This window comes from Chroicocephalus ridibundus, chromosome 2, assembly GCF_963924245.1.
Source record: "Chroicocephalus ridibundus chromosome 2, bChrRid1.1, whole genome shotgun sequence".
Lineage (NCBI taxonomy): Eukaryota > Metazoa > Chordata > Aves > Charadriiformes > Laridae > Chroicocephalus > Chroicocephalus ridibundus.
Window position 1 is genome coordinate 49,012,766 of NC_086285.1, and position 23,610 is coordinate 49,036,375.

General features: G+C 49.1%; 1 protein-coding gene across 1 annotated transcript; it reads right to left on the reverse strand.

The window, feature by feature from the left end:
- Window positions 1–338: 338 nt before the first annotated feature.
- Window positions 339–22,664, reverse strand: TGM4 (transglutaminase 4). The gene is made up of 15 exons (XM_063324070.1): window positions 22,364–22,664; window positions 15,206–15,370; window positions 10,048–10,227; window positions 9,807–9,913; window positions 9,367–9,496; window positions 8,616–8,734; window positions 7,089–7,196; window positions 6,356–6,530; window positions 5,776–5,914; window positions 5,410–5,513; window positions 4,311–4,562; window positions 3,331–3,678; window positions 1,831–2,000; window positions 1,180–1,316; window positions 339–634 (listed from the first exon to the last, which is right to left on the reverse strand). Exons 1-15 carry the CDS (start codon window positions 22,662–22,664, stop codon window positions 493–495), a joined length of 2,577 nt encoding a protein of 858 aa, XP_063180140.1. The 3' UTR covers window positions 339–492.
- Window positions 22,665–23,610: the final 946 nt, after the last annotated feature.

A 23,610-nucleotide genomic window follows, 5' to 3' on the forward strand; every position in this document is an offset into this window, starting at 1 on the left:
GGGAGGGGGAGGGAATTGCCCACAAGGGATTTGTTTAAAATATTTCTTGAGCTGTGCAGCGGTCTGTGGTGCGGTGAGGTCCCTGGGTGGCCTCCCACGTAGGACCACAGCCCTGCCTGGCTGGGCAGCCAAGCAGCTGCAAAACACCCCCTGGACACACACCCACCACCAGCCAAACCCAGCACCTCCATGAGCTCCGATCCCCAGCTTGGGGTGGGAACGTCCCCCCGTGGGCTCAGAGCCATCCTAGCCCGGCGATACCATATAACCCAATCACGCAGTTGATTTTAATAACCTTTATTGAATCACAATTAACTGCAATCAATGCAACCGTGCCCTTTAAGTCAATTTAATTCCCTTAGCTTGATGGGATTTTTGCGCTTTACTTGGAGATTACTATCCAGCAAGCAAGGAGGCAAGAGGTGCCCGAGACACGCAGCGGTACTACACATTTAGTGAGGCCACCGTTTACACCCCGCCGAGGCACAGATCCTAGTTGGTGATGGTGATGGCCTTCTCCACAGAGATCGCTTTGACCTGGGCCGAGGTCAGCTTGGCTACGATTTTCTTCTCTCCTACTCTCGTCGGAGTGCATATTACTTCAGACTTGATGATCCTACCGGGCTTTACATCCCTAAGGAGGAAGAAAAAACAAACAGTCCCAGCATCAGTTGTGGTTCTCATTTGCCGCTTTCGAATCGTTTCACTTAAAGAAAGAGCTGCTGTGTGTATTTACGGTGGGTGTTTCCCTTCTCCTGTGACCAGCGTGCAGCAAGCAGGGCTCAGCACGGTGGCACTGGCTGGTGGTCCCAGCGATCCTGAGGACCTTCCCCAGACTTCCCCATACTCCTGAAGCACTAAAGTCGTCCCTGAAGGAAGCAGCTTTGTTCACACTGGCCGGGCAGTGCCCAACATCACGGCAGGAGCGCAGGGAGAGCCCCCGTCATGCCTGAATGCCCCGAGCACACCAACCTCTGTGTGGGTCCTTATCTCTAAACGTGTGGGTCTTTCTGCTGCGTGGACTGCACCCAAATGGGGCGCGGTTCCGAACACAGCTTGCAAAGGGCACTGTTACTCCAAATCCTCTAACCACTTCTCCAAGGGCAATTAAATGAAAAAAGAAAAAGAAACACAGCAGAGTCCCGCCACGCTCATTTCATTCTGGGCTCATCTCATTACCCCTGATTAAACGTTGCCATCTTAAATATGCCCAAGCCCTCCACCAGCAGCTTGCAGTTGTCCAGGGGCACGTTCAGCTTGTTCTTGAAGATGAAGGCACAGGCAAACTCCTCATTCAGTTTGGCTGTTTCTGGCATCTGTCAGAGGAGAAAAGAGAGAAACAAACCCAAATGCTGGGGATCAGAGAGGTCATAAAGATGCCGGAGCTGCTGCCAGTTTGCTCCTCACCACCAGCATGGTGGGGGACACCCTCTATATCCTTTTCACCCTCCCACGGTACCGTGTGCTCTGCCCCTCTGGTTGTTGTCCCAGCGCTTCTCTCTGGTTTCTCAACGCATTTTTCCTTCAGGTGGTAGAGCTGTGGGGTCGGAGATGGGCCCCGTACAAACTGTTCTCTTCCATCCCCTTCCCTCCAGTAGGCCCTGCCTGCCCATTTTAGGTGGGGCAATAAAATCTTCATTTCGTGGCTGCACTCAAGCTTGAAATAAAGGTTGAATAGCCAAACAAAAGTGAAAACTAAAGCTGAGGACTGAACATCCCAGGAGGCAGCTGTTTGGGAGACACCCTGGGAATGCTACCAACCACCGTGGTGCTACAGTAAGCAGGGCTTTAACCCTCGTCCCCGAGGAGCCAGGCTGGCGGCTGCCTCACCTGCACGGTGATGGGCGGGTACTCGAATCTCATCGTCGTCTCCTTGGTGAGTTTGTCATTCGTCTCCTGGACCTCGGCAATGGCAGTGATGTGGATGAGCACTTCATCTTCCACCGAGGCCAGCGTCTTCATGTATGAGTCGGCTGCGATTTTCAGAGGGACCTTTGTCTCTGTGGGAGAGAAAACATGACTCGGTCCTTCATCACATACCCACGAACGGGATGGCAAATTTGTCTCTGGTGGTTGGTGCCTCAGGGTGCAGGATGAGGAGTATTTGCCGAGACCATCCTGTGTTTGGCCAGACCTGGGGGTCCCATGGGGGGAAGCCCCAGCTCGGCGAGTGGTCCCTGGCACACGCAGCCTACGGCAAGGGCGACTGAGCCCACACCATCCCCCTGCCAAGCCGGGCGCTGGCTTGGGCTCACATCCAGCATCTTGGCAGCCCTTGTCCCCAGCTGCCCTGGCACTCAGGAGACAAAGGAGGGTGAGGTTGGGTACATTTAAGCCCGTGTCCCCCTGGGTTTTCTCTGAGGCACTACTTGCTGTAAAATTAGCAGCTTTCCTTTCACTTTAGATTTTATCTTTAATTGCCTGGACAAACTTCCAGTGGCTCGGAAAAGCCCTGGAGTCAGCAGTGCTGGAGCCTGCAAGGCTTCCTGCCTCTTGGGAATCAAAGGAGAAAAAAGTCTGTCCTGATGTTTCCATGCATGTAGCTACCTTTGTGTCCTACCCCGCTGCATTTTGACAGCCACAATATACACGTGAAAACACTCAGCAATCACCAGCAGCAAAGATTGGTTGGGGTTTTTTTTTGCAAGTGACTCAACGCTTGGAATGAGCGAGTGCTGTTAATTATTCATCGCTCATTAGTCTCTTGTTTAGCAAATTTCACTCACATTGCTGGGGATCAGAAATGCAACCCAGGTCGTGCAAAGATTCTCAGTGAACAGCAAACAGCTCTTGGGATCAGCCAGGCAGGCAGCCATGAGGTTGAAATTTGCTTGGGTGAAGAATTCAGAAAACAACACTCACCAGCGTCACCACCAGATGATTACCATTAGCGTGGCAAGCACAAGACAAAAAAAGGTTGAAATTTCCTGCCATCTAAATCTTGTGAGGGATCTGACTCACTTGGATGCACCTGAAGCCTGTGGTGGCATCTTTGATGCTTACACGGTGAGGATGGGAGGGATATGCTCCAGCACACCTCGCTCACAGCATGAAAATGTCTGTCTGCCCACACCGATGTATTTCTAACCAGCTCATTGAAGCTGCAGCGCCTTCACATTTTGGTCCCCGCTATGGTGGGATCCCAGTCTATAACTGAGCCTCCCAAATGCAGTAACAAGAGAGGGAGGTAGCAGACAGACAATTTCGTCTCTCTGTGCCTTACAGAGCCAGGCACTGACCTATAGCGCAGCTATTATGAACCAGCTCAAGTGAAACCCCAAACTGCCACAGACAGGAGCCCACTGAACACAGCAAGCTTTCTGTGCCTACCAGAGTTGCCTTCAAGCTTGATGGTCTCCTTGATATAGCCAAGGCTGGCCTCGATTTTCCCAGTATAGGACTGCAGCTGGCAGGAGCCGGCAAGATTGATGGTCCAGTTCCCGGGAACAGAAGTCTTCACTGTGATGGCCAGTTCAAGGGGATTGCCAGGATACAAGGCATCTGTATTGTTTATCTCAAGCTGCAGCCCAGTCTTGGAGACTGTCTCATGCAGGACCCCAGGCCTAGAATCCGTGTCATCCACGGACATAGTCGAAGCGAAGCGTGCCCGAATTCCCATTCCTGCAGGGCGTATGAAGGAGGAAGCTTTCTGCATGGCCTTCCTTTCCTCTTCAGAACCTGGATGAAGAAAAAAGATGAGTGATAGGTGTATCTCAGTCTCTTCACCGAGAGCCACCTTCCCTTTATGCTTCTGCTGCTGAGCAGAGAGGATGCCAGGGCACCTCCAGCCTCTGCTCAGGAGATCCTCTTGTTTTACATTACCACCAGATGTAGCTGTAGTATTTTGGACTGAAAGAATTTCTTAGAGGATGGCTGCTCTTAAATTTTTCAGCCTAAGATTTTCCCACTCCTCACTGGGAAGGTTTTAACAGTCTGGCACAATATGGCTGGATCTGAGCACCGTGGGGAGGGAATGTGGGGGTTTTTTTTGTTTCCAATATGGGGAATGGAAAGACAAAAAGAAGGAAGAAATGAAGCAACGAGTCTGACCACTAGGTTGGTCACTCAGCCCATTTCTCTCACTGCCTGCAAGCTTGCTCCTGCCTACACCCTGAAGAGCAGCCTATAGGTGTCACTGTGGGCATGAAGATGTCCGGGAGCAGCGCTGCCTTCCCCAGGTCTCCAGGCCCTACACGGGGTTTGCCACTGCAGCTACCCTTGCAGTTTTCTCCTGGACAAAATGTTGTCGGGTGATCTACACGGCCAAGGGGTTCCTTTTTGGCACTACTCTAGAGGATGGGGGCTGTTACCTTCAGGGAACTTGTACTGCGCGGTGATGTCTTCCCGCTTGTCCTCCCCCACGGCTTTTGTGCTTATGTTCACGCCGACGCCTTGGGTCTCTGTGCTAATCTTGATGTACTTATCCTTGCCACGCACGTTCTTGACGACCCAGTAGACTTTGTCAGCATTCACTTCCGCATACACAAACTTGCTGTCGTAGGGCAAATAGACATCCCCGTCTCGTACAGCCTTCAGCGGGCATGGACCACACTGGAAAGCACCTAGAAAGTGCATTCAACACCATTTGCTTTTCCAAATATGAGCAGAGCCTCCAATTTTTGTTCCACCCCCAGACCTACCCAAGCAGGAATCTGTGGCCATGGTAGTTGACTCTCAGCAGTAAATATTCCTCCAACTCAGTGCTGAACTCCAAAAGCCCCGATTTATCCCATAGCTGTTTGAGCTTTTGTATAGATGACCAAGGTTTAGTAAGAGCTTTTATGTGTTTCCCCTCAAATAATTTTAAGGTTTGAAAGTCAGGCTTGGTGATGGAGTCAACTGAGTCCAGCCACCTGTGTTTAATCTCCTGGCAATACGCCACTTTCTGCACAGCCTTGAGGATTAATGTTTTCTTTCCCATCCAAATCCCTGCATCTGTGCAGGGAGGGTAGTCACCAATTTTGGCAGTCACTCCTCTCATTTACCAATGAACAGACTCATGGCTTCCTCAGGAAAGCTCTACAGAAAACATCTTCGTGGGGGAAAGCTGTGGCACCTCTTACTACAGGCTGCTTTGAGTCCTCAACTTCACCAAAGAAATCAGAGGATGGCAGAAAGAGAAGTTAGTTCTGATTTCTAGCTGTGCACTCAAACCTCTGAAATGACATTTGTGTCCCCAGAACGTCCTACAGGGTTGGTTTTCTGCCTGCCAAGAAATGCTGTTCCTCCCATCCCAGGCTGAGACAGCAGGAGTGAGACCTCTGGCTTTAGGATGTCACTCCCCAAGTACGTGAAGGTGTGCGTGTGTGTGGAGAATACATGCTTTGCTGTCTGGGGACCATGGTTTTCATACGAAATGTCCCTGCCTCCCTTGGGAGTTGCAGAAGAGCCTTTCTAGGCAAATCCTACCTTGACTTTGCTCCTGAGGGGTTGAATCGATTGCCTGCCAGCCATCAAACCCTGACGGCAGGTCCGTCCGCTTCATCCAGACATCGTTCCACACATGGAAGTTCCTGCATGCATTTGCGTTGGAAAGAAAAGGAGTGAGCTGTTACAGCCAGAAGAGTCACACTCTCCTTCCTTAATCCTTAAGTAAGGGCAGGTTTAATGGGGATTTGCATGTAACCCTGTGAAACCCCAGTCTCTCCCTCTCTCTCCTGGGCAGCAAATGCAAAGCAGTAGGGAAATTCTCAAAGGAAAGGCTGCTGGGGCTGGAAAATGCAGTGCTGTGGGGTGGCACAGGGGGTAGGAAGCGTTAGCCCCCTTTGGCAGTACCAGACAGAGTCGAGGGACATTCGGTTCAGCTTTTCTCCGAATTCGTTGAGGTAAATGTCAACTCTCAGGTTCTCGTCTGTATCGTGCGCCGAGTTGAAGTTACTCACGCAGCGGGATGGGATCCCCAAGCAGCGCATGACTGTGGCACAGATAAAACACAGGATCACAAAATCACTCAGGCTGGTGGGCACCTCTGGAGATCATCTCATCCAACCCCTTTATCCACCCAGAGTCCACTAGAGCAGGCTTCCCAGAACCGTGTCCAGACGGCTTTTGAATATCTCCAAGGATGGAGACTCCACAGCCTCTCTAGGCAACCTGTGCCAGTGCTCGGTCATCCTCACAATGAAAAAAGTCTTTTTTCCCCGTATTCAGAGAGAACCTCCTGTGTTTCATATTGTGCCCATCACCTCTGGTCCTGTCACTGGGCACCACTGGAAAGCCTGGTTGTATTTGCCCCACTCCCTCCCATAGGGTATTTATACACATGGATAAGACCCCCTGAGCTCAGAGGCACGGCAATTTGGCTTACTAGCACGGTAATTAGGACGGCGGAGAAGGGAGACGGTGCACTGTTTACCTGTAGTGAGGACTCCTGCGAAGACCCAGCATTGACCATAACTGACCGGTTTCTTCGTTTTGTAATACTGCTGCAAAATTGAGACGCTCCCCATCCAATCCAAAGGGGAGGTCCCTTTGTCGTAATTCCCTGACCAGTTCCCCAGCAGGACACCACTGTCATCGTTGGCATTAACCTGTGGCCACACACGCATGCAAAGGAGAAAAATATGGGGATGAGGCTGAATGAGGCTTAAACCCCAGGGTCTTTGCCCACCCTGTGTCTCCCCAGGTGCTCCACGGCCCTGTGGCACCCAGTGAGGCTGCTGGTTCCAGCTAGGGGCTATCGTGGTTGAAAACCCTCCACCCAGATATCTAGAGGGAGGTGGCACCGCTGCTTGGGTTAGCTGTAACGCACTCTGCATGTTGTATCCTAAACCCCAGAGCTCCCAGAAGGGTCCCACAGTTGCCCCCCAAAACACAACCCTTGTGACCCTTGTGTTGGCCCTGCCAATGCAGCTGCTGGGGAAGGACAATTGCCAGGGCAGCTGAACGCTTTGGAGATGGGGAAATGCTGTATTTCGCTCGCCTCTTCCCTCCATCCAAAATGCCTCTGGCTCTTTCCTGGCGGTTTCCCAAAGGAACTCCTTTCAAATGCATCCCGAAATGGTGTTCAGGGCCCCGGGGAAAGAAGAACAAGTAATAAGGAGGAGGAAAAGGTGGAGGACCAAAGCACTTTTCCGAGAGAGGCGTACCAAAGCAGACATGGCTCTGGACACAAGCACAGGATCCCTTCTACTGCTCAGCCTGAGACTACTTTTATCCAGCAGATACATGCAGGCGTCCAAGATGAATTCCTCAAACTGTTTTGGAGAGAAAGCGGAGACATTTTTATACACCATTCTCAAACAGAATTAGCTCAATCACTACAAAGTCTATCTAAATACTTGGAGGAAAGTGTCTGACTAGTCCTAACTTCTAAACTTCCTTTATGATATTCAATTTTCAAGCCTACGGGGCATCCCAAAGCTGTTCTCTCCAAAGAAGGGCTTAAATGAAAAGCCACCTCAGAAGAAAAAAGCCTGTCTAGTGTGTCTTGCAAACACAGTTGGAACCTGACCCAACAATCTTTACTCCTGTGAGTTGTCCTAAGTCACCTACGTCATTTCCTTGCAACCCTGCAAATTACTCACATGAGTAATTAAAATGTAAGAGTGCTACAGATATTCAGTGTATTGACGTACGTACAAAATGAACCCTGGGAAAAAGAAAAGGTACATAAATGCAGATTATTACAGCAAAAGATTCCTAATTGCCAATTACTGATAAAGCTCCCTTAGGTCCAATTCGCAGAGGTGTCAAACATCCGATGCAATGAAACTTGGCAGAATATCAATACCAATTCTCATTGTATAACAGCAGAATAAATATTAGGATAGGAACAGCCCTCTGGAAAAGGCCCCTTCACAGAAAAGGCATCAACACCAACACTTCTGCTGGGCTATCTATATCTTGCAGCTTGAAAACACAGACTTATTAAAAAAAAATAAAAAAACAAAAAAGAAAAAAAAAAAAGAGAAACCCCTTCAACCCATATTCCACCATTTCTTAGTGAGGAAGTCTTTCTGGATAGGGTGCAGGATGCTCCATTTGGGTTCCTGTGTGCTTTCTACATGGTGCAAATAAACCTTCTCTCGCATCCACCTCATATCTCCAGCCTGAGCGAGTTTGTCATTTGCTCTGCTCCGCTGGAGTTATCTTGGAGGCAGGACAGAGGAACACCCTTCCTGAGAAGGCGGGCTGATTGTGTCCTGCACCCAACCGTTCACCACGCAGTCGGTGAAGGCACCACTTGAACGCTGACAGCCTCCGACAGTGGGTTTCCCCTATATTTTCCAGATCATGATGCAACAGGCAGAGCATCAGACCATTTTCCCCCCTCTCCACGGCTCCCGAGCGGGTTACCGATGGCTGCTGTGTTGCGTGAGAGCTGGGAGGGCTCTTTTCAACCAGAAATACTCTGCCCCCTGTGTCCTATGCCAGGGGTCTTGTGATCTGACTATAAACATGCCGTTAAACCCTGTTCTCAAGGTGTGGCTGGGGAAAACACTTAAGCAGACAAATGAAGCAGGTGAGCCCTCCCAGTGACGCTGGCAGGGTTATTCAAGCGCTTTGAGCTACTCACAAGCTTAAACTGGCTATAGGTCTAATTCATTGAAATGAACAGCTAAGGGAGAAAAAGGAAATAAGGGTAGTATCGCCAACAAGACAGCTTTTTTTACCTGTCCGAAATTCCAGGGTCTACCGTATATGCTGTATGCGGATCCAACATAGATGTAGCCCGTATCGTTGAGCACATACTCCTTTCTCTGCGCCTCATCGTCCAGGAAGACGACATCATCTGGAGCAAAACACCCTCCGATGTTAGTTGGTTTGCACACACACTATACAAAATTTTCCTTGAAAAGCTAAACTGGGGGAGCTGGTGCTCTGTAACATTCACACCAAATGATGACTGTGCAGCACACACTTTTTTTCCTATAGTGGAAGAATTTCCTATAAGATTACTCTTTATTTTACCCCGTAGGACTATTGCTATACGACCATTGTAGCGAAACACTTCCTTCTGAACAAACACTTTAGTGGACTAGGTAGACAGCAGAGAGAACTGGGGGACTGATGCCAACCAACAACGCACATTTTTTTGCCTGGTTATTTTTTTACCGGGATTTTAAGCCAACCCAGACTTCTCAGTTAACCCCTGTGCTGGCCCAGAGAAACAGAGAGGGGTGACACAGGTGCAGAGGTGACAGAGAGATGCCCCTTAACCAGGCACTGGGGACTTCCCAGTGAGGAACTGGCTCGTTGCTATTGCCCAGGTCCGTGCTGGCTCCGTGAGGACGCTGCTTGCGGTGTTTTAGGGGGAAAAAGCAATGTATGAAGGCAAGAGTGGAGGATAAATGTGAGGAGAAGCTCCCCAAGGGACAATCCCTGGCAGCAGCAATTACCACCACTGGCTGCGGGACCACTCACCTTCGCACCAAGGATTGAACAAAAGGTAGACATCACCATTTTCGGGCTTGTAAATGTTAGTCCCAGTCTTCACGTTCAGGTTGTATATTCCCACTGAGGCGCTGGGTGAGCTGGTGACAGACAGCAGGCACTGGGGAGGAGACAAGGAGAGATGGCATGATGGACCCTCCGCCACAGCCAGAGGAACAGCACAAGTACAGCACGAGCATTGAATGTGGTGGCCACGGGGATGCGTGTCAGGGAAGAGGGATGGGATGCATCCTGCATGCACAGTGGAGGAGCAATGAATGGAACAGGGCAAGGCTGCTACCCACCTAAAATTACAGGGCTACGGAAAAGCAGGATGGGGGTTATGGGGTTTTGCTCTATCGCTCACAACGGACTCGGTGTTGCTGCCCTCCACCATTGCTGTGTGCAGGAGAACAGCCCGCGGGTTTTACCTCTTTGCCGCTGCTCTTGACGATGGAGATTTGCCACCCGCTGAGGTCCGGCTCCCGCCTTGGGTTCAGCGACATCAGGGTCCCCCTGGGCTTCATTGGCTTTTCGCCTGGAAACAAACCCAACATGAGATGTGGGAAGGCTGCACGGGTCTGCAACGTCCACGCAGTGGCCAGCGACAGGAACAGGCTGCCAAGGCTTTCCTGCTTTGCCCGACGGTTGAGGAGGGGGGGACCTACTTACCGATGCCAAAACGCAGTGCCAGCTTGTCGGAAGCCTTCAGCTCCCTGCTGAAGCTGAGCTGGATCTGAAAGGCCTGCCCGCGCCGCACCACCAGGTTCTTGATGTTGTACGCATCTGTGTGGTGCAGGCGGGTGTTCTGGCTCTTGAGAAAGTCAACCCCAGTGACCTTCAGTTCAGACCCTGGAAAGCCGTTAGCAGAGAGGGAGAAAGAAAAAAGAAAAGGGGGTTGATGGCAAATCGCTCAGTAAAGAGTTTTCTTCTTCTTAGTGGAGCCCTGTGGGTCACCAAAACATCAAAGCGTCCAGCGGTCTAAGCACAAGGAATCACACCAAGGATCGCCAGAGTTAATGGATGGTACAATATTTTTATATATATATATACTTACACACTATACTATACTATACAAAAATATAAAAATATGATATGATATAGTAATATAATGTAATGTAATGTAATATTTAATATTATTTAATATAATGTAATATATGGAATGGAATGGAATGGAATGGAATAGAATAGAATAGAATAGAATAGAATAGAATAGAATAGAATAGAATAGAATAGAATAGAATAGGAATGGAATGGAATAGAATTACTTAGCATACGTATATAGATGTATATTGAAAGTCGTGTTGCTGGGATGGGTTATGGAGGCTGGCAGTGGTGAGAACGCTGCAGCAATCTGCCTGGAGCCGGGACAAGCGCCTGTGTTGGCCTTCGGCTATTTAGCCCCGGGTTGCTGTGGCATGCCTCTGCCTCCCTCCCTCGCTGCTCAGGGAGTCTGAGGGACGTTTGACCTCTGAGGTGGCCCTGGGTGAGTGGTGAATGAGCAGCCTGGGGGAGGTGGCAGCAGCAGGAGACATAGCGTGAGGATTTCTACCCCTGCTGGCATCCAGGCACCCAGCCGGCACCCCAGGACCTCTGTTTACGGGCAGCTGCCTGCCGCACGCCCTTAGGGCTGCCTCCTCAGCAGCCAAAAGGCTGGGAATGGGATCTCGCTGGTTTGGAAATCCGTGTCTGCTGGCCCACTGCCTGCCTTTGCATGCTGCCAGTTGGCTGGGGGTTCAGCAGCCATGAGCCAGCTCCACAGCCCGCCATGGGCCAGGAAGACGGCAGGACTGCAAGTTTTGTTGCAATACTGAAAGTCTTGCTTCTGCGAAGGTCTTGCTTCTCCCCTGAAAGTGGAGAAGCACACCATCCTCACAGCTGCTGGAGGGCAGCTCCGCTCCCCCGAGCATCTCGCGTGGGAGCCCACCAAAGGTCCCGACCACCACGGTGTCCCCGTGGGCAGCGCCCGCGGCACTGTCATGTCTTTGAGCCCTCTTCTCCTTGCTTCCACACGCTCAGCTGCTTTGCTGGTGGCACCTCATCAAAGCCAAGGCTGTGACAGCGACTCCTGTTCGCTGCATGCCTGTGCCTTGCCGAGTGCATGGTGCATCAGCTCCTTGAGTATTACGAAAGTTTCTTTGTTATTGCAGGTATGAAAACAACAGTAGTAGTAACAGTAGCAGTATGAATAGCAGTAGTAATACGGACGGGTGAAGAAAGCGCTGCCTGCCAAAGCGTGTTCGGCTAGCGCTAAGGCAGCTGGAAAATTAAACCTCACTGTTGGGATTTTTATCTCAGCAAATTTCCCTCCGGTCAAAACTAGCTTTATATTAGCATTGAACACATCCTTCACAATTATCAAATAATAATTAACAGTAACTGTAATTGCTCCTTGCAAAATATAGTGCACACGGTCAAGCTGGAAGTGAACCGAATACGCTGAAATTCAGCTCCCCTCAACTGATGAGATCCCCAGCGTCTCTCGGATGCCATGAGCCTGGGAAATGGGACTCTTTGGGACTCTGGGGCTGATTCTTTGTATTTTCCTCTCAAAAGTTAATCCCAAGTAATACCACAACTGTCATTAATCAGCCTCTTGTAGATGTCTGTATATGTGAATCTTTGCAATGCCTTTTTTTTTTCTTCCCAAGGACTTGGTTTCTCCTACAACCCAAGTACTAAAGGAAGGTCTGGGGCCGGGAGCCAGCTGTGCTGCAAAGATGCTGCCTGTCTGGGGGGATGATAAATTTCATACCGACTGGTGCTTTTGCCATTTGACTTCAGCACAGCTTTGGACTCAAGCAAGAGACCCTGACAGGTGCCTCGCTCGCATCCGTTCCCAACACGGTGGCTGTTTTTGTAGGACACGGCATTTAAAAGCACTGTATTCTGGGCTGCTCTCCCCTCCTGCAACTCCGGATGGGAGTGGGGCTGGGGAAAAGGACGCGGGGCTCCGAGAGGCTCGACCTGGCACTATACCTGAGCAAAGAGTAAAGCCCTCGCGCAAAACTTGAGCAAAGAGAAAGCCCTCAGCTTGCCATAAAGATGGAGATTTGGGGGTTACTGCATGAGGCTTTGGCAGGCTGCCCAGGTGTGACAGGGAAAGCTGCATCATGCCAGAACATGGCTAAGCAGTATTTGGAAGTGTCTAACCTGTCTTGTACCTGCCCATTAAATATCCTTAAAGGATCAATTCCATGTTAACAGTAGGGAGTAACAATACTTATGAGGCACTTGCCTCATAAGTGATTCAGTAGATATGGGAGAGTCAGGAAATTTAAAACCACTTACGATAACTTAGAAATTAACAAGTCAAAGGCATAATAGTTGAAGGGATTAGTTCACCAAATGTCTTGACAGATTTGCAAGGAACCAGGGCAACCGTACTAACTTGAGTATCAACATCCCTAACATCGAAGAAGCTGAAATCTGCTGGTAGCTGCTGTGGCATGAGGGATGCCGCAGGCGGGGCCGGATCCGGGGCAGGCTGAAATCAGTGGCATGCTTCCCACTGTGACCTGTGCCAGACAGTGACTGCAGCCTTGAGTAAACTGAACTGACCGCCCATGGATCCCCACCAGATTACTACCTCCCTGTATTTCTTCTTAGTAACTATGTATAATCCATATTTATCTTAATTACATAACAGTTATCCATGGTACAGCAAATAGACTTAAAATCGACCACCACCTTTCGTTAACTGATTTCATTTTTGAGTGGTTTTTGTTTGCTTGCTGCCTGCCAGATTCCAACCTCGGGCTGATATTTTGCGCAACGGGGTGTGTGTGTGTGTATATATGTCAAAAAATTTCAGCTGAAATTGCTTAACCCTCTTGAGAAGGATGAAGGGTAAGTGCGTCTTCCCAAATATTAACGAAAGTACAGCCACCAAAGCTGCTTGACTTTGTTCCTTATGAAAACCCTGGCGCTCGGCTGAGAAAATACCAGAAAATGTCCTCGTGATGGGAGAGGGCTTTGGAGGAATACGGGAGCTGAATGCATAGGATGTCTGCGGGACAGGGCCCTGGGGAATCTTTCCTTCCATCATTTCCTAACTTAGGGACTGCATTTCCATCCCTTGTTTCTGGAAATTGCTGGCGTTGAGAATGCACAGAGAAAAACTGCAGAGAATAGATGCCTTCGAATACGCCCTGACAGTGCAGAAAGCGGTGCCAAGGACCTGTACCCGCACAGCGCTGCACTTATTCCTGTGCAAACACACCCGTGATACCCTGTGATCTGGCTGGTGTGGTGTCCCACGCCAAGAAAGGCTGTGGAGTGAGCCAGCGGCACACCCATCGCTATGTCCGAGGGGGCTTGGCCGCAGCCCACCCTCCCCGGGCAGCCCCTGCGTGCTGCTTTCGGCTTCCTCCTCTGCCTCCTGCCCAGGGCACAGGGACGGACACCCGCATACCCTGTGCCTGGCTGCCTGCAGGTGCCCCGGTTTGTCAACATGGCAATTACTGATTTGTAGCAGAGCTGAGCACGCCAAGAACGTGCCCGCTCACGGGACGGAGGCTCGAGCTGCAAGAGGCAGCCCTGGCTGCGCTGGCTGCTGGGGCAGGCCAGAAGCAAACCCAAATCCTGCCAGATAACTTCCTTTTTTTTTAAGAAGAAATTTCAAGACAGTATTTTTACATTTATCTCCTAGTTCCATGATTTATCCCTTCTAGAGCTCCTTCCAACACTAACCCGCTGGCCCCATTGCATGCTACCTTCCTGGGAAGATGTTCAGAGCTTCAAGAGCACAGTGATCACCCAGAACAAAAACGGGGACATGAAGACTTTGCGCTGGGTCCTTTTTTATCTTGAGGATGAGGTGATGGGGTTTAGAAAACATATTAACACAGAGCAGAGTCTTTATAGCATGCCTGGCTTCAGTGGGAATAATGGCTGCTTAGGACAGGATGGGATCTCCAGGGATGGGAACTGTAGTTTTGCAAGAGAGCGCCAAATTCAAACACCTGCATTTACTCCTCATCCTTGCCCAGTCTCCCGCAAACACTGTCTCACATCCCTGAGACATGAGAGCACATCCCGAAGATGCTGCTGTCCAAGACTTCCTGGAAAACGTCAGCTTATCCACACCCAGAGTAGGAAGGTGGGAAATGGAGGGGCTCGGAGCGCTGCCAGGACACCCTTCCCCTCCTGATGGCTGTGGAGACCTGCTCCCGGCTCCACTGCAGGCACCAGCCAGCTCGCATGCAAGAGCTGCTCAGCTACACCCCAAACCGCAGGGGTTTTGGGCATCCTGGGGTTGGGCTGGCCCAGGAGCGCAGCCAGCGGTGGTGGTTCAGCAGCTGCTACAGGACTGACCCAGGCACCTTTCTAGGTAGGTGCAGGATCTTCTGACAACAGCGCAGGCAGGATCGCCACGGGACAGAGCTCAAGTCCAAATAAATACCTTTTCTGGTTATTTTGAAACTTCTGTCAGATAGTATGAGCCACCACTTAAGAGCAATAATCTACATGATTAGGTAGACTGAAAGAAAGAAATTCACCCTGACACCGAACAAGTTTAGAAAAGCTGTGTTTCTTTCCTATTATCACCGGTAAATCCCAATGTCTACAGGTTGATGAAAAGTGATGAAAAGTGGTTTGCATTTTTCAGTTGGTTACTCATCCGTCAAAACCAGAATTTGCGCAGCCAGAGCAAACCTATCCCCCATGAGAAGCGGTGGCTCCGAAACACCTTTCCCCAAGGTGTCACCCACGGCAGTCAGAGGGGTGAGAAACCCTCCACCTCCGCTGGAGCTGCCATCCTCCCCGCAGGACACCTGCCAAACTGCACATCTAACATAGGCTATCATATCAACCATTAAGAACTCACCAGTGTTACCGCTCATGGTTCTTGTCGGTGTTCTGACCCGAGGTGCCTGTGATGCCAGCAGCTTCTGAGCTCCTGAGTAGCCTGTGCCACTTGCTTCTGAGTGTGGAGAAGGAAGACGGGCTGCCCTTTTTATCAGTGTCTTGCTCTGAGGTGTCAGCAGGTCCACTGCCAAGGGGTGGTGTTTAGAGAAAGGAAGTTCATGTGGAAAAAAAAAATAAAAAAAATGACTACAACTCCCTCTGCACATAGTCAGACCCTGAAAAACAGCGAAACTTAAATCCCGACTCACATGTAAGGTGGATTTGCACAATCAGATGACAAGTGGACAGACCCTTCACTGACAAACAGTAAAATCATGGGCTAGATGAGTAACAATGCACCTATGCCCTAACATCCAGGTTACCGGGATTGCAACTCAAGGGCTAACTTTAGAAGGCATGCACAAACATTTAATCCTTAGGAAAACACAGTTCCCCATTTGGACTAAGTTAATTTGCTTTGAAGTTAATGAGATTTTTTTCATCACATTTGGGAAAGAAGTACTTGAAGCTGTGGGACTTTACAAGACACGCACATTTAATCCTTAGGAAAAAAAGAGTTCCCCATTCGGACTAGTTTAACTTTCTTTGAAGTTAATGAGATTTTTTTCATCATGTTTGGGACAGAAGCACTTGAAGCTGTGGGCTAAAATCCTGGCCCCCTCCCCATGGGGTCAGGTGGATGTCTGAGGAGATAGCCCAGAGGGAGCACCGGGTGGGAAAGAGGAGAAACAGGCCATGTCCAGGAGGAGCAAGAAACGTGGTGGATCAGGCGCCGTTTGCTGGCATCAACTTTTCTCCATCAATTTAGGTAGCTAGGTATACTTCAGAAGGACTGTTTCATTGGGTGCTGAAATGTTGGTGCAAGCTAGGTGCTGAGTTAGCAAATCCCACCCTTCGGGCATGTCACTGCTTGCTGGCAGGTGTACCTTGGGTGTCCTTACTTGAAAGCGTGACTAGCGCATCCCAGGGCACTGAGGGTTCAGCACACATCTATAATCTCACAGGACATCTGCATGAACATCTGAACCACCAACGTTCTTAGTGGATGGAGCATCACTCACCATTCAGCACCTGACAATGTGCTGGCAACTACAAGTTTCAGTATTGAAAAAAACACCACGGCCCCAATTTACCTTTCAGCATTGCTTTTACTCTGCATTTCTTTCCTCCTGGAAGGCAAAAGACATTTTTATTTAGAACCAGTGTGACATGAAGTAAAGTATACATGGAATGTCAGTACAATAACGTAACCAATAATAAATGTAATCTGAACATTTACAATGTATATTACTGATTTCCACTACATTGCAGCAACGGAGTAATCCACTTCATCTGAAGGCACTAAGAGTAGCTTTCTAATCCAGTCTCAACCTGCTATATTTATATATCTTTCCATGCCTGGTTGGAGGCAGCTTAAATTGGGTTGACAAAGTAGTCCTACAGCAAAAACTACAGCCTGTTGCAAACAAGAATGGGTTGATGTTGGCAACGCTTTGCCCCCAAAAACATTTTATGCAGGTGCATGCTGGAGGGCCAGTGGTGGAGGCAGGGCATCTATTCATCGGGAACAGCCACATTTCCAGTCTTATAGGGTTTTTGCAAAAGCCCAATTTCAACAGTGTGCATGTTCTGACCCTGACTTTGAACTTCAGACTTTGAGGAAAGAATGTAGAAATTAGATCGGTGTGGGTTCTGCCCTGCCATGAACATACTTCATCTTGGAAGGTGGTTGACCTTTTCACCATCTACGGGAATTTTTGGTTTATGCCAGCAGACAGCACCCAGCTTGCAGTTCAGTTCTCTTTTCACTTTGCGCAGCTGCTAGTCTTGCCTGCTCCCATTACCTTTTTCTATGCACTGGTAGTATCTCAATTCAAGGGAACTAAACTTGGCATGTGGTACAACACTCCTACATGAGCTTCCTCTCCTGGCTCGTACAAGCTTGCCCTGCCAGAAAAGGCCATTGAACTGTAATACTCTCCAAGACAGCTGTTGGCAAGGTCTGAGAAAAGGAATTTCAACTTAAATTGCAGGAATGTTTTTCAAAGGCATGGTTTCAGCTTGGTTCATGTTGTCAGCAGGTGATCTCTGTCCTTCCTACAGGCAAATCTGCTTTTGAACTTGCTGGCCAGACTGGCCAGAGTAGCTTGCTGTGGTTCAGCAGTACGGCTTTTTGTCCTCCTCCTTGGAGAAGCTATGAAAAATACCAGCACTTTTGAATTTTTTTTCCCAAACAGTTACAATAGTTAATCACTTCAATCTGCTAATTAACAGAGGCAGGAGATGACATCTTTTTCACAAGCAATCTCCAGTTTATTACCAATAACTTCAGCGACTCACTTCCCAGCTTGCAAAATCAGACACCGGAGGCTATCAGCCTTATCTGCATCTATCTGCTTCAAGGTAAGTCACCTTATTAGCTGGCATAAGAAGGTAATAAAATGCAAACAAATAAAATCAGAATTCCTCAGTGGCTGCTCCCCTATTTACAAGCTTGCCCTTTGTCTCAGGTTTTGTTTATTTTATATATCAAAACCAGCAAGGACAAGTCAGAGTCCCAGAGTACGACCACAGATAGCGATGCCAAGTAGGAAGGACATGAAGTGCAACCCAATCCTTAGCCTTACAGTTTTATTCACTGTGAGCCCATGTGTAGTTAAGGAGAAGTTGCCTTTTGTAATAGTAATATACCAACCTACATTTTTTATAATCATTTAAGGCTTCACGTTGCTTCTGTTTTGTTGTTTTGTTGGGTTTCTTGTTTTGTTTTGTTTTGGGATTTTATAGTTTTGTTTTGTTTTGGGTTTTTTGTTGTTTTGTTTTGTTTTGTTTTGTTTTTTAAATATGTCCAGTCAGAGTAACGCTCAAAATAAAACACAGATCAAAAGTACCACAGATTTCCTTTTCGGCACTCTGGAAAGGTGAACTAATCCTTCCAGTTGCCTTGCAAAGTTGTTCCAAGGTGCCAAGGGGTGAGTGGTGCATCCGCCAAGGGTACACACATGTACAGCCCATGTCTGGGTCCTGAGGGCCACCATGGTGAGAAAGTGCCTTCCACTGGCCACAGCAGAACTAATCCCACGTGTATCATCTAGTACATGTTGAGTCCTTCCTGAATCACAGCCTAGGGAATAGTAACTAAGGAGAAGTCTTGGGAAGATAAAAAGAAAAAAAAACCACAGAGACAGAGCATCTGGTCCATCTCTTTTGAGCTGGACCTTAGTCAAGGTGCTACGTTGGTCCTCCCCTCACTGTTTCATTACGCTTGTATCTTAGTCATTAAGAATTTCCCAGTAGTGAGATGTATCTCATCCACGTAATGACCCTGACATGTTGTGCTGCTGTTACTCTGAAAGGAGTGTTGATCTGATCACTTCTCACTCCTGTACACCAACCATGGGCCATGACAGTGGCCTGTCAGCTGCACCCTGAGGGCATCCCATGTTTCCAGCAGGCACATTCTCTTCTAATCTAACGTGAGCCAACTTGTTTCAGGCAATTGGACGTCAGGGGTTGATGCAAGATGGCCAAGCCCAGATCTTAACTGATTCCGAGTTGTCTGGCCCCAGCTACCTGGTAATGAGTTTCTTACTGGGAAATACCAGAGAAGTGATTGATGCCAATAAAATCATGACAGAAATTCCATTCTTTCCTTCTCACTGAACTTTGAAAGAGGGTTTTTGGACCTAAAGTTAAGGATGTAGGTGACTAGCTTTGGGCATTTACCTCCAGAAGGAATGAAAACTGTATTGCTTTGTGCCCAACCCAGCACCACCCAGGGAGTCTGTTTGTGAAGAAGGCAAAGACAAAGAGAAAATAGAGACCACAACTACATATATACCAGATGTAGGCTTATGGTCTTGTGATCCCTACTCAGACAAGATGTTCTTGTGCAGCACTTTCCCTGCCCTGAAAGAGAAGTCCTGTGGTCATTGCAGGAAATTGAGGTTTTAGGCCAAGGTCATCTTAGAAAAATACAGAGCTGCTTTAACAGCAAGCCAAAATGCTATAATGTTAAAATACCTTTTCTGGTTATTTTTCAAGATCCCTTTCTCCTTCTCTGGCTGAGACACAAGAGGCAAAATTCCAGAATCAGTCTAGATATGGGGAGCAACTATGCACAACGGTTGAACTTGGAATTTCAGTGCTATGACTGCTTGACCCACAATTCTGGTACAACTGTTTTAGACTGGAAACACCAAAATAAGCATGCTCCAGTGCTGAAAAGATTCTGTTATGTATTGGATTAAATGACTCAGGATAAGATACTTCTGCTTCTTAGCAAAACGCTTCGGAATTTTGTGCAATAGATGACAAAAAAAGGTCTCCATTGTGTCACTTCTTCCAGACAGCACCTTTTTTTTTAAATAAAATTGCCTTCTTTTTGAACCTGTGGAAACCACCAGTGTCTGCTGCATCCAATAGGCAGGAGTTCCTCAGCTGAATGACACACTGTAGGAGAAGGAAGCTGCTCTGGCCTTGAAGCTGCTTCTTGCTAGCTTCCCTTGCGGCCCCTGACCTTGTGGTAGAGGTCAAAAGTTATGCCAGCTTACTTTCTCCATGCAACTCATGGTCTTGTCAGCCCCCGTTCCAAACCACTACCGTCTTTTTCCACACTGAAGGGCCCTAGCCTGCAAACTCACTCCTCATGCCTTCGTCCCACCCCATCACGAGACCTGAGATGGGGAGAAGGACCCCCCACCCTCCCCCACCGTGCGATCCGACAGCCGGCAGTGTGTGCTTGGAAAGGGTCCAACGGGGTGGGTGCAGTGACTCCGGGGCCGTATCCACCCTACTGCCACTGACCCATGAACTAACTTCGAGTGTGCATGTATGACCACACTGACTGATTGCAGCGTGGACGCATATCCACGGACTACACCTAAAGCAAACAATATGAAAAGGCATGAGGAAAAATAAAGCAAAAGAGGGCTGCAAAAAATAAATGGTAAGGGCAAGGAAATCAATAGCACAAATATTGAATCAGGGATAAAATAGTTTATCCATGTATTAAAAACAGCTTCGGAGAACAAGGAAAATACTGACAGAATACCTTCCCACCTACAGGATATGTGTTTGGTTGCATGTGTCTAAGTGAGAAAACAGAAACTTGCATGCCAGTGTCTTCAAGGAACATTTCTTTCTGCAGGGGTGGTGCGACAGCTTCTCCCATCTGTTTATGTGGGTGTGTGTGTCTATATACATATAGATGTACACAGTCCACAGATTACAGGTCAGATTATGCCATGCCGCATCCCCACTGGCCAGCAGCATGACTGAAATCACTACGTGCTGGGAAGGGAGAACCTTCCTAGACCAGTAGGATTTGCAGGAAGGAGCTGGTCCCGCCCGGCGCTGGAGACCCGGCTCATGTGCTGGAGGGGAGCAGACCTGAGGCATGGTGAGTGCAAAGGCTTTGGCCACCCCTGGACATGTGGATGTCACGTGCAATAGCTTTTTGGTATGATGGGATTGACTGAAGGCAGGGATCTGTGGTTATTTGCCCTGAAAAGCAAACAAGCCAGCATGCTCCTGCTCACACCTCTCTGTAACATCCAGGCCATTGCCTTTCACAGCAGCATGAGGTGCTCCCACCTTGGCGTGGAGCAGTTCCATGCCCACCAAGGATGCTTAGGGAGCGTTTTCGTGCAGTGCTGGTTCCTGCCAGAGCCATGCCTGTGAGTTGCCTAACTCAGGAGTGTCCTGAAGTGAAGGAGTCATTCGAAATGCCTCCTCTCTGGATGAGGAAACAGTTGCTTGGCAGCAGGAAATGTGGCGTTTGTCATGCTTCATCCTTCCCTGGGGCACTGATCATTTCTCCCTAAGTGTTGCCTTAACTTACTGAAAGCCCTGGCTGATGTTCAGACCACGGTCATGAACTGAGAGCAGGTCACCATGCCAAGCAGAGTTGATGGACTCTTATCTCTTGCTGCAAAAACAAAGAGGCTGCGCTTGCCTCAGGGGAGGAGGGGAGCTCCTCACGCGGCCAAGCCTCAGCCCCAGCTCCCACAGGTGGGACGAAACCCCTGCCCGCCGCAGCCTCTGAGCCAAGCGAGATTGAGCGATGAGTTCAAATTGTACGTGCCTCCAAAAAGCGGTGGTACCATCTGCCACACCCCGCTTACTACCACTCTTTCCAGTCCTCCCCTCCCATTCATTTCCGTTGTTGCACTGGAGCCTCCGTGCGGTGCAAGACCCGTGCAGGGATGAGCAGGGTGTGCATCATCTCCCCCCAGCAAAATGGGAGCGGGAGGCCCAACCCAGGAGCTCCCCAGGCATTAACACAGCACCAGCAATCCCTCAGGACTTCCAGGGCGTGCAGTAGCCCCGGGAGCTGTTTAGGAAGTGTTGGCAATTAGTACAGCCATTCATGGCCACTTTTCCTTAAACCCTGAGGAAAAATCGAAACAGTCAAAGAGGGTTATTAAACAATCAGAAACCAAAACGTTTCCTTGAAGGGTGAGCAGAGCGGCTGGTTGGTTGCTCAGCAGGGCAAACAGTGTTCTGTGTATGTCAAGGGCTGCTACTGGACATGGGTGGCTGCGGTGCTGTATGCAGCTACGGGACGGAACACCGCAAGGTCCAGGCTTCCCGGTGCCTTGGTCACCCCATGCTGGGCTGCTGCAGCTGGTCAGCGTTACCCTGCCCTGGCAGCCACCGCCAGCTTTGCACTCAGCAGGCTGTCTTCTCCACCAGCAAACGTTCGACTGCACAAAGCACTCCGTTATCGGCATCTAAGTGCGGTGGGGTCCTTCTCCTTTGATAACAGCACATTCATTTTCAGGGGATGAATGCGTAGGCAAGTGCCTGTTATGGTTTCTGTGGTTAGCCAGCAAGACCCTGGTGACCTAGGTCTGTATGGTTTCTCAAGGAGGAACCTCCTTTCTGTGGCACAGCTGCACTTGACGGGAACTGCCAAACTTGGAAGCAAAAGGGCAAACCATCTTCAGTTACAGATGGTATTTCCCATTAAATCCATCCAGAGGTCACGGAAAGCCCAACTTCCGGCGCAGATGTGATCATCACTAACACTAGATTGGGTCATTTGAGGTCTGGTCTAGCTGAGCCTCAAAAACCTCGACGGGTGGAGACTCTGCAGCCTCTCTGGGCCACTAACCTCCTGGTGACATTTTTTTTTTCCTGATGGCCAACTTGAAACTCCCAAGACATAACCTGTGCCTGTCACTTCTTGTTCTAGCCATTTCTATGAAGCGGAGCTTGGCTCTGTTGTCTCTGTAACTCCTCTCCAAGCATGTGTCAGCTGTTATGAGGTCAGCCTGAGCCTTCCTCTCTCCAACATGCCCACATGCCCCAGCCTCTCCTCGTAAGCCATTGCCATCTTGGAATCCTTCTGCCAGACCAGTTTCCCAACACCCCTCTTGAACTGGGGGATCCAGTGTTGGAACAGGTACAGCCATTGACTACATTAGGGCCCTGAAGGGCACCAGCAGGACTGACTGGCCCTGCCCAACCCCCAGGGCTTTCCCCCAACCCTGTCCATGGCCCAGGACCCCATTTCAGGTTTTTCAGACAAGTCACTCACCTTTTTTTTTCGTGTTAAACTATCCAGAAACAGATTTGCCTTAGAAAAGGCACTGAAACACCCAGGCCAACAACCATCTCCCACCTGAAGTGAGATGTTGCTTTACAGTCTAAAATATTCTTCCTCAGGACCACACTGTCACAAAATGCTGCAATTGCTTCTTGCAATCCTTTCCCTTAAAACGTGATGTGGCACAACACTGCACACTCTCAATTTTTTAGAGGCAAACTTCTGGCTCTCCTGGGAAGGCTTTTACCACCGACTGGAGCTCACCCCAGATTTTTCTCTGAGACCAAGCGAGCTGCAGGCACTGTACAGTTTGCTGTGGATGAGTGTCCACTCTGTGCAACTCCCCCCCGCAGCCCTCGAACCCCCAAAACGAAGGCTTGCTGCTGGCACCAAGAACACATCAGATTAGCACCCATTTATTCATAACTTCATGGTTTTTCTGCAACAGCCAAGGTCAGAGCCATTCTTCTGGTGTGTTGAGTCACCACGACTTCCTTCTTCAAAAACAGCCCACAGCTTGCGGTTATTTCAGTGGAATTAAGCGTTTGTGACATCCTTGCAATGTGATCAATATCTAAGGTCTCTGCAGAGTCAACACAGGGGACTGAATCAAATTCCTTGAAAATTTCAAATATACCAAACTCAGCAGAACAATCTACCCATCTTATTTATCACATCCACTTCTACTACTTATCACCCAGGTAAACATACCCTCCCTCAAGTTATTTTGATATATGCTGTGACTGAGCTGTTGTACAAACCTTCCAAGTTTCAGTGGCTCCTTGTCAATGACAACAGGGATATTTCTCAGG

Bases quoted from the DNA above. Each gene is read 5' to 3' on its own strand.
- TGM4 (XM_063324070.1), bottom strand. From the start codon at position 22,664: ATGGCTGTACCTGTTCCAACACTGGATCCCCCAGTTCAAGAGGGGTGT. The intron at 15,371-22,363 runs GTTAGTGGCCCA...ACCCCTTGGCAG, and splicing joins AAAAAAAATGTCACCAGGAG to TGGACCTGCTGACACCTCAG. The intron at 8,735-9,366 runs GTGAGTGGTCCC...GTTTTGCTCCAG, and splicing joins GTTCAATCCTTGGTGCGAAG to ATGATGTCGTCTTCCTGGAC.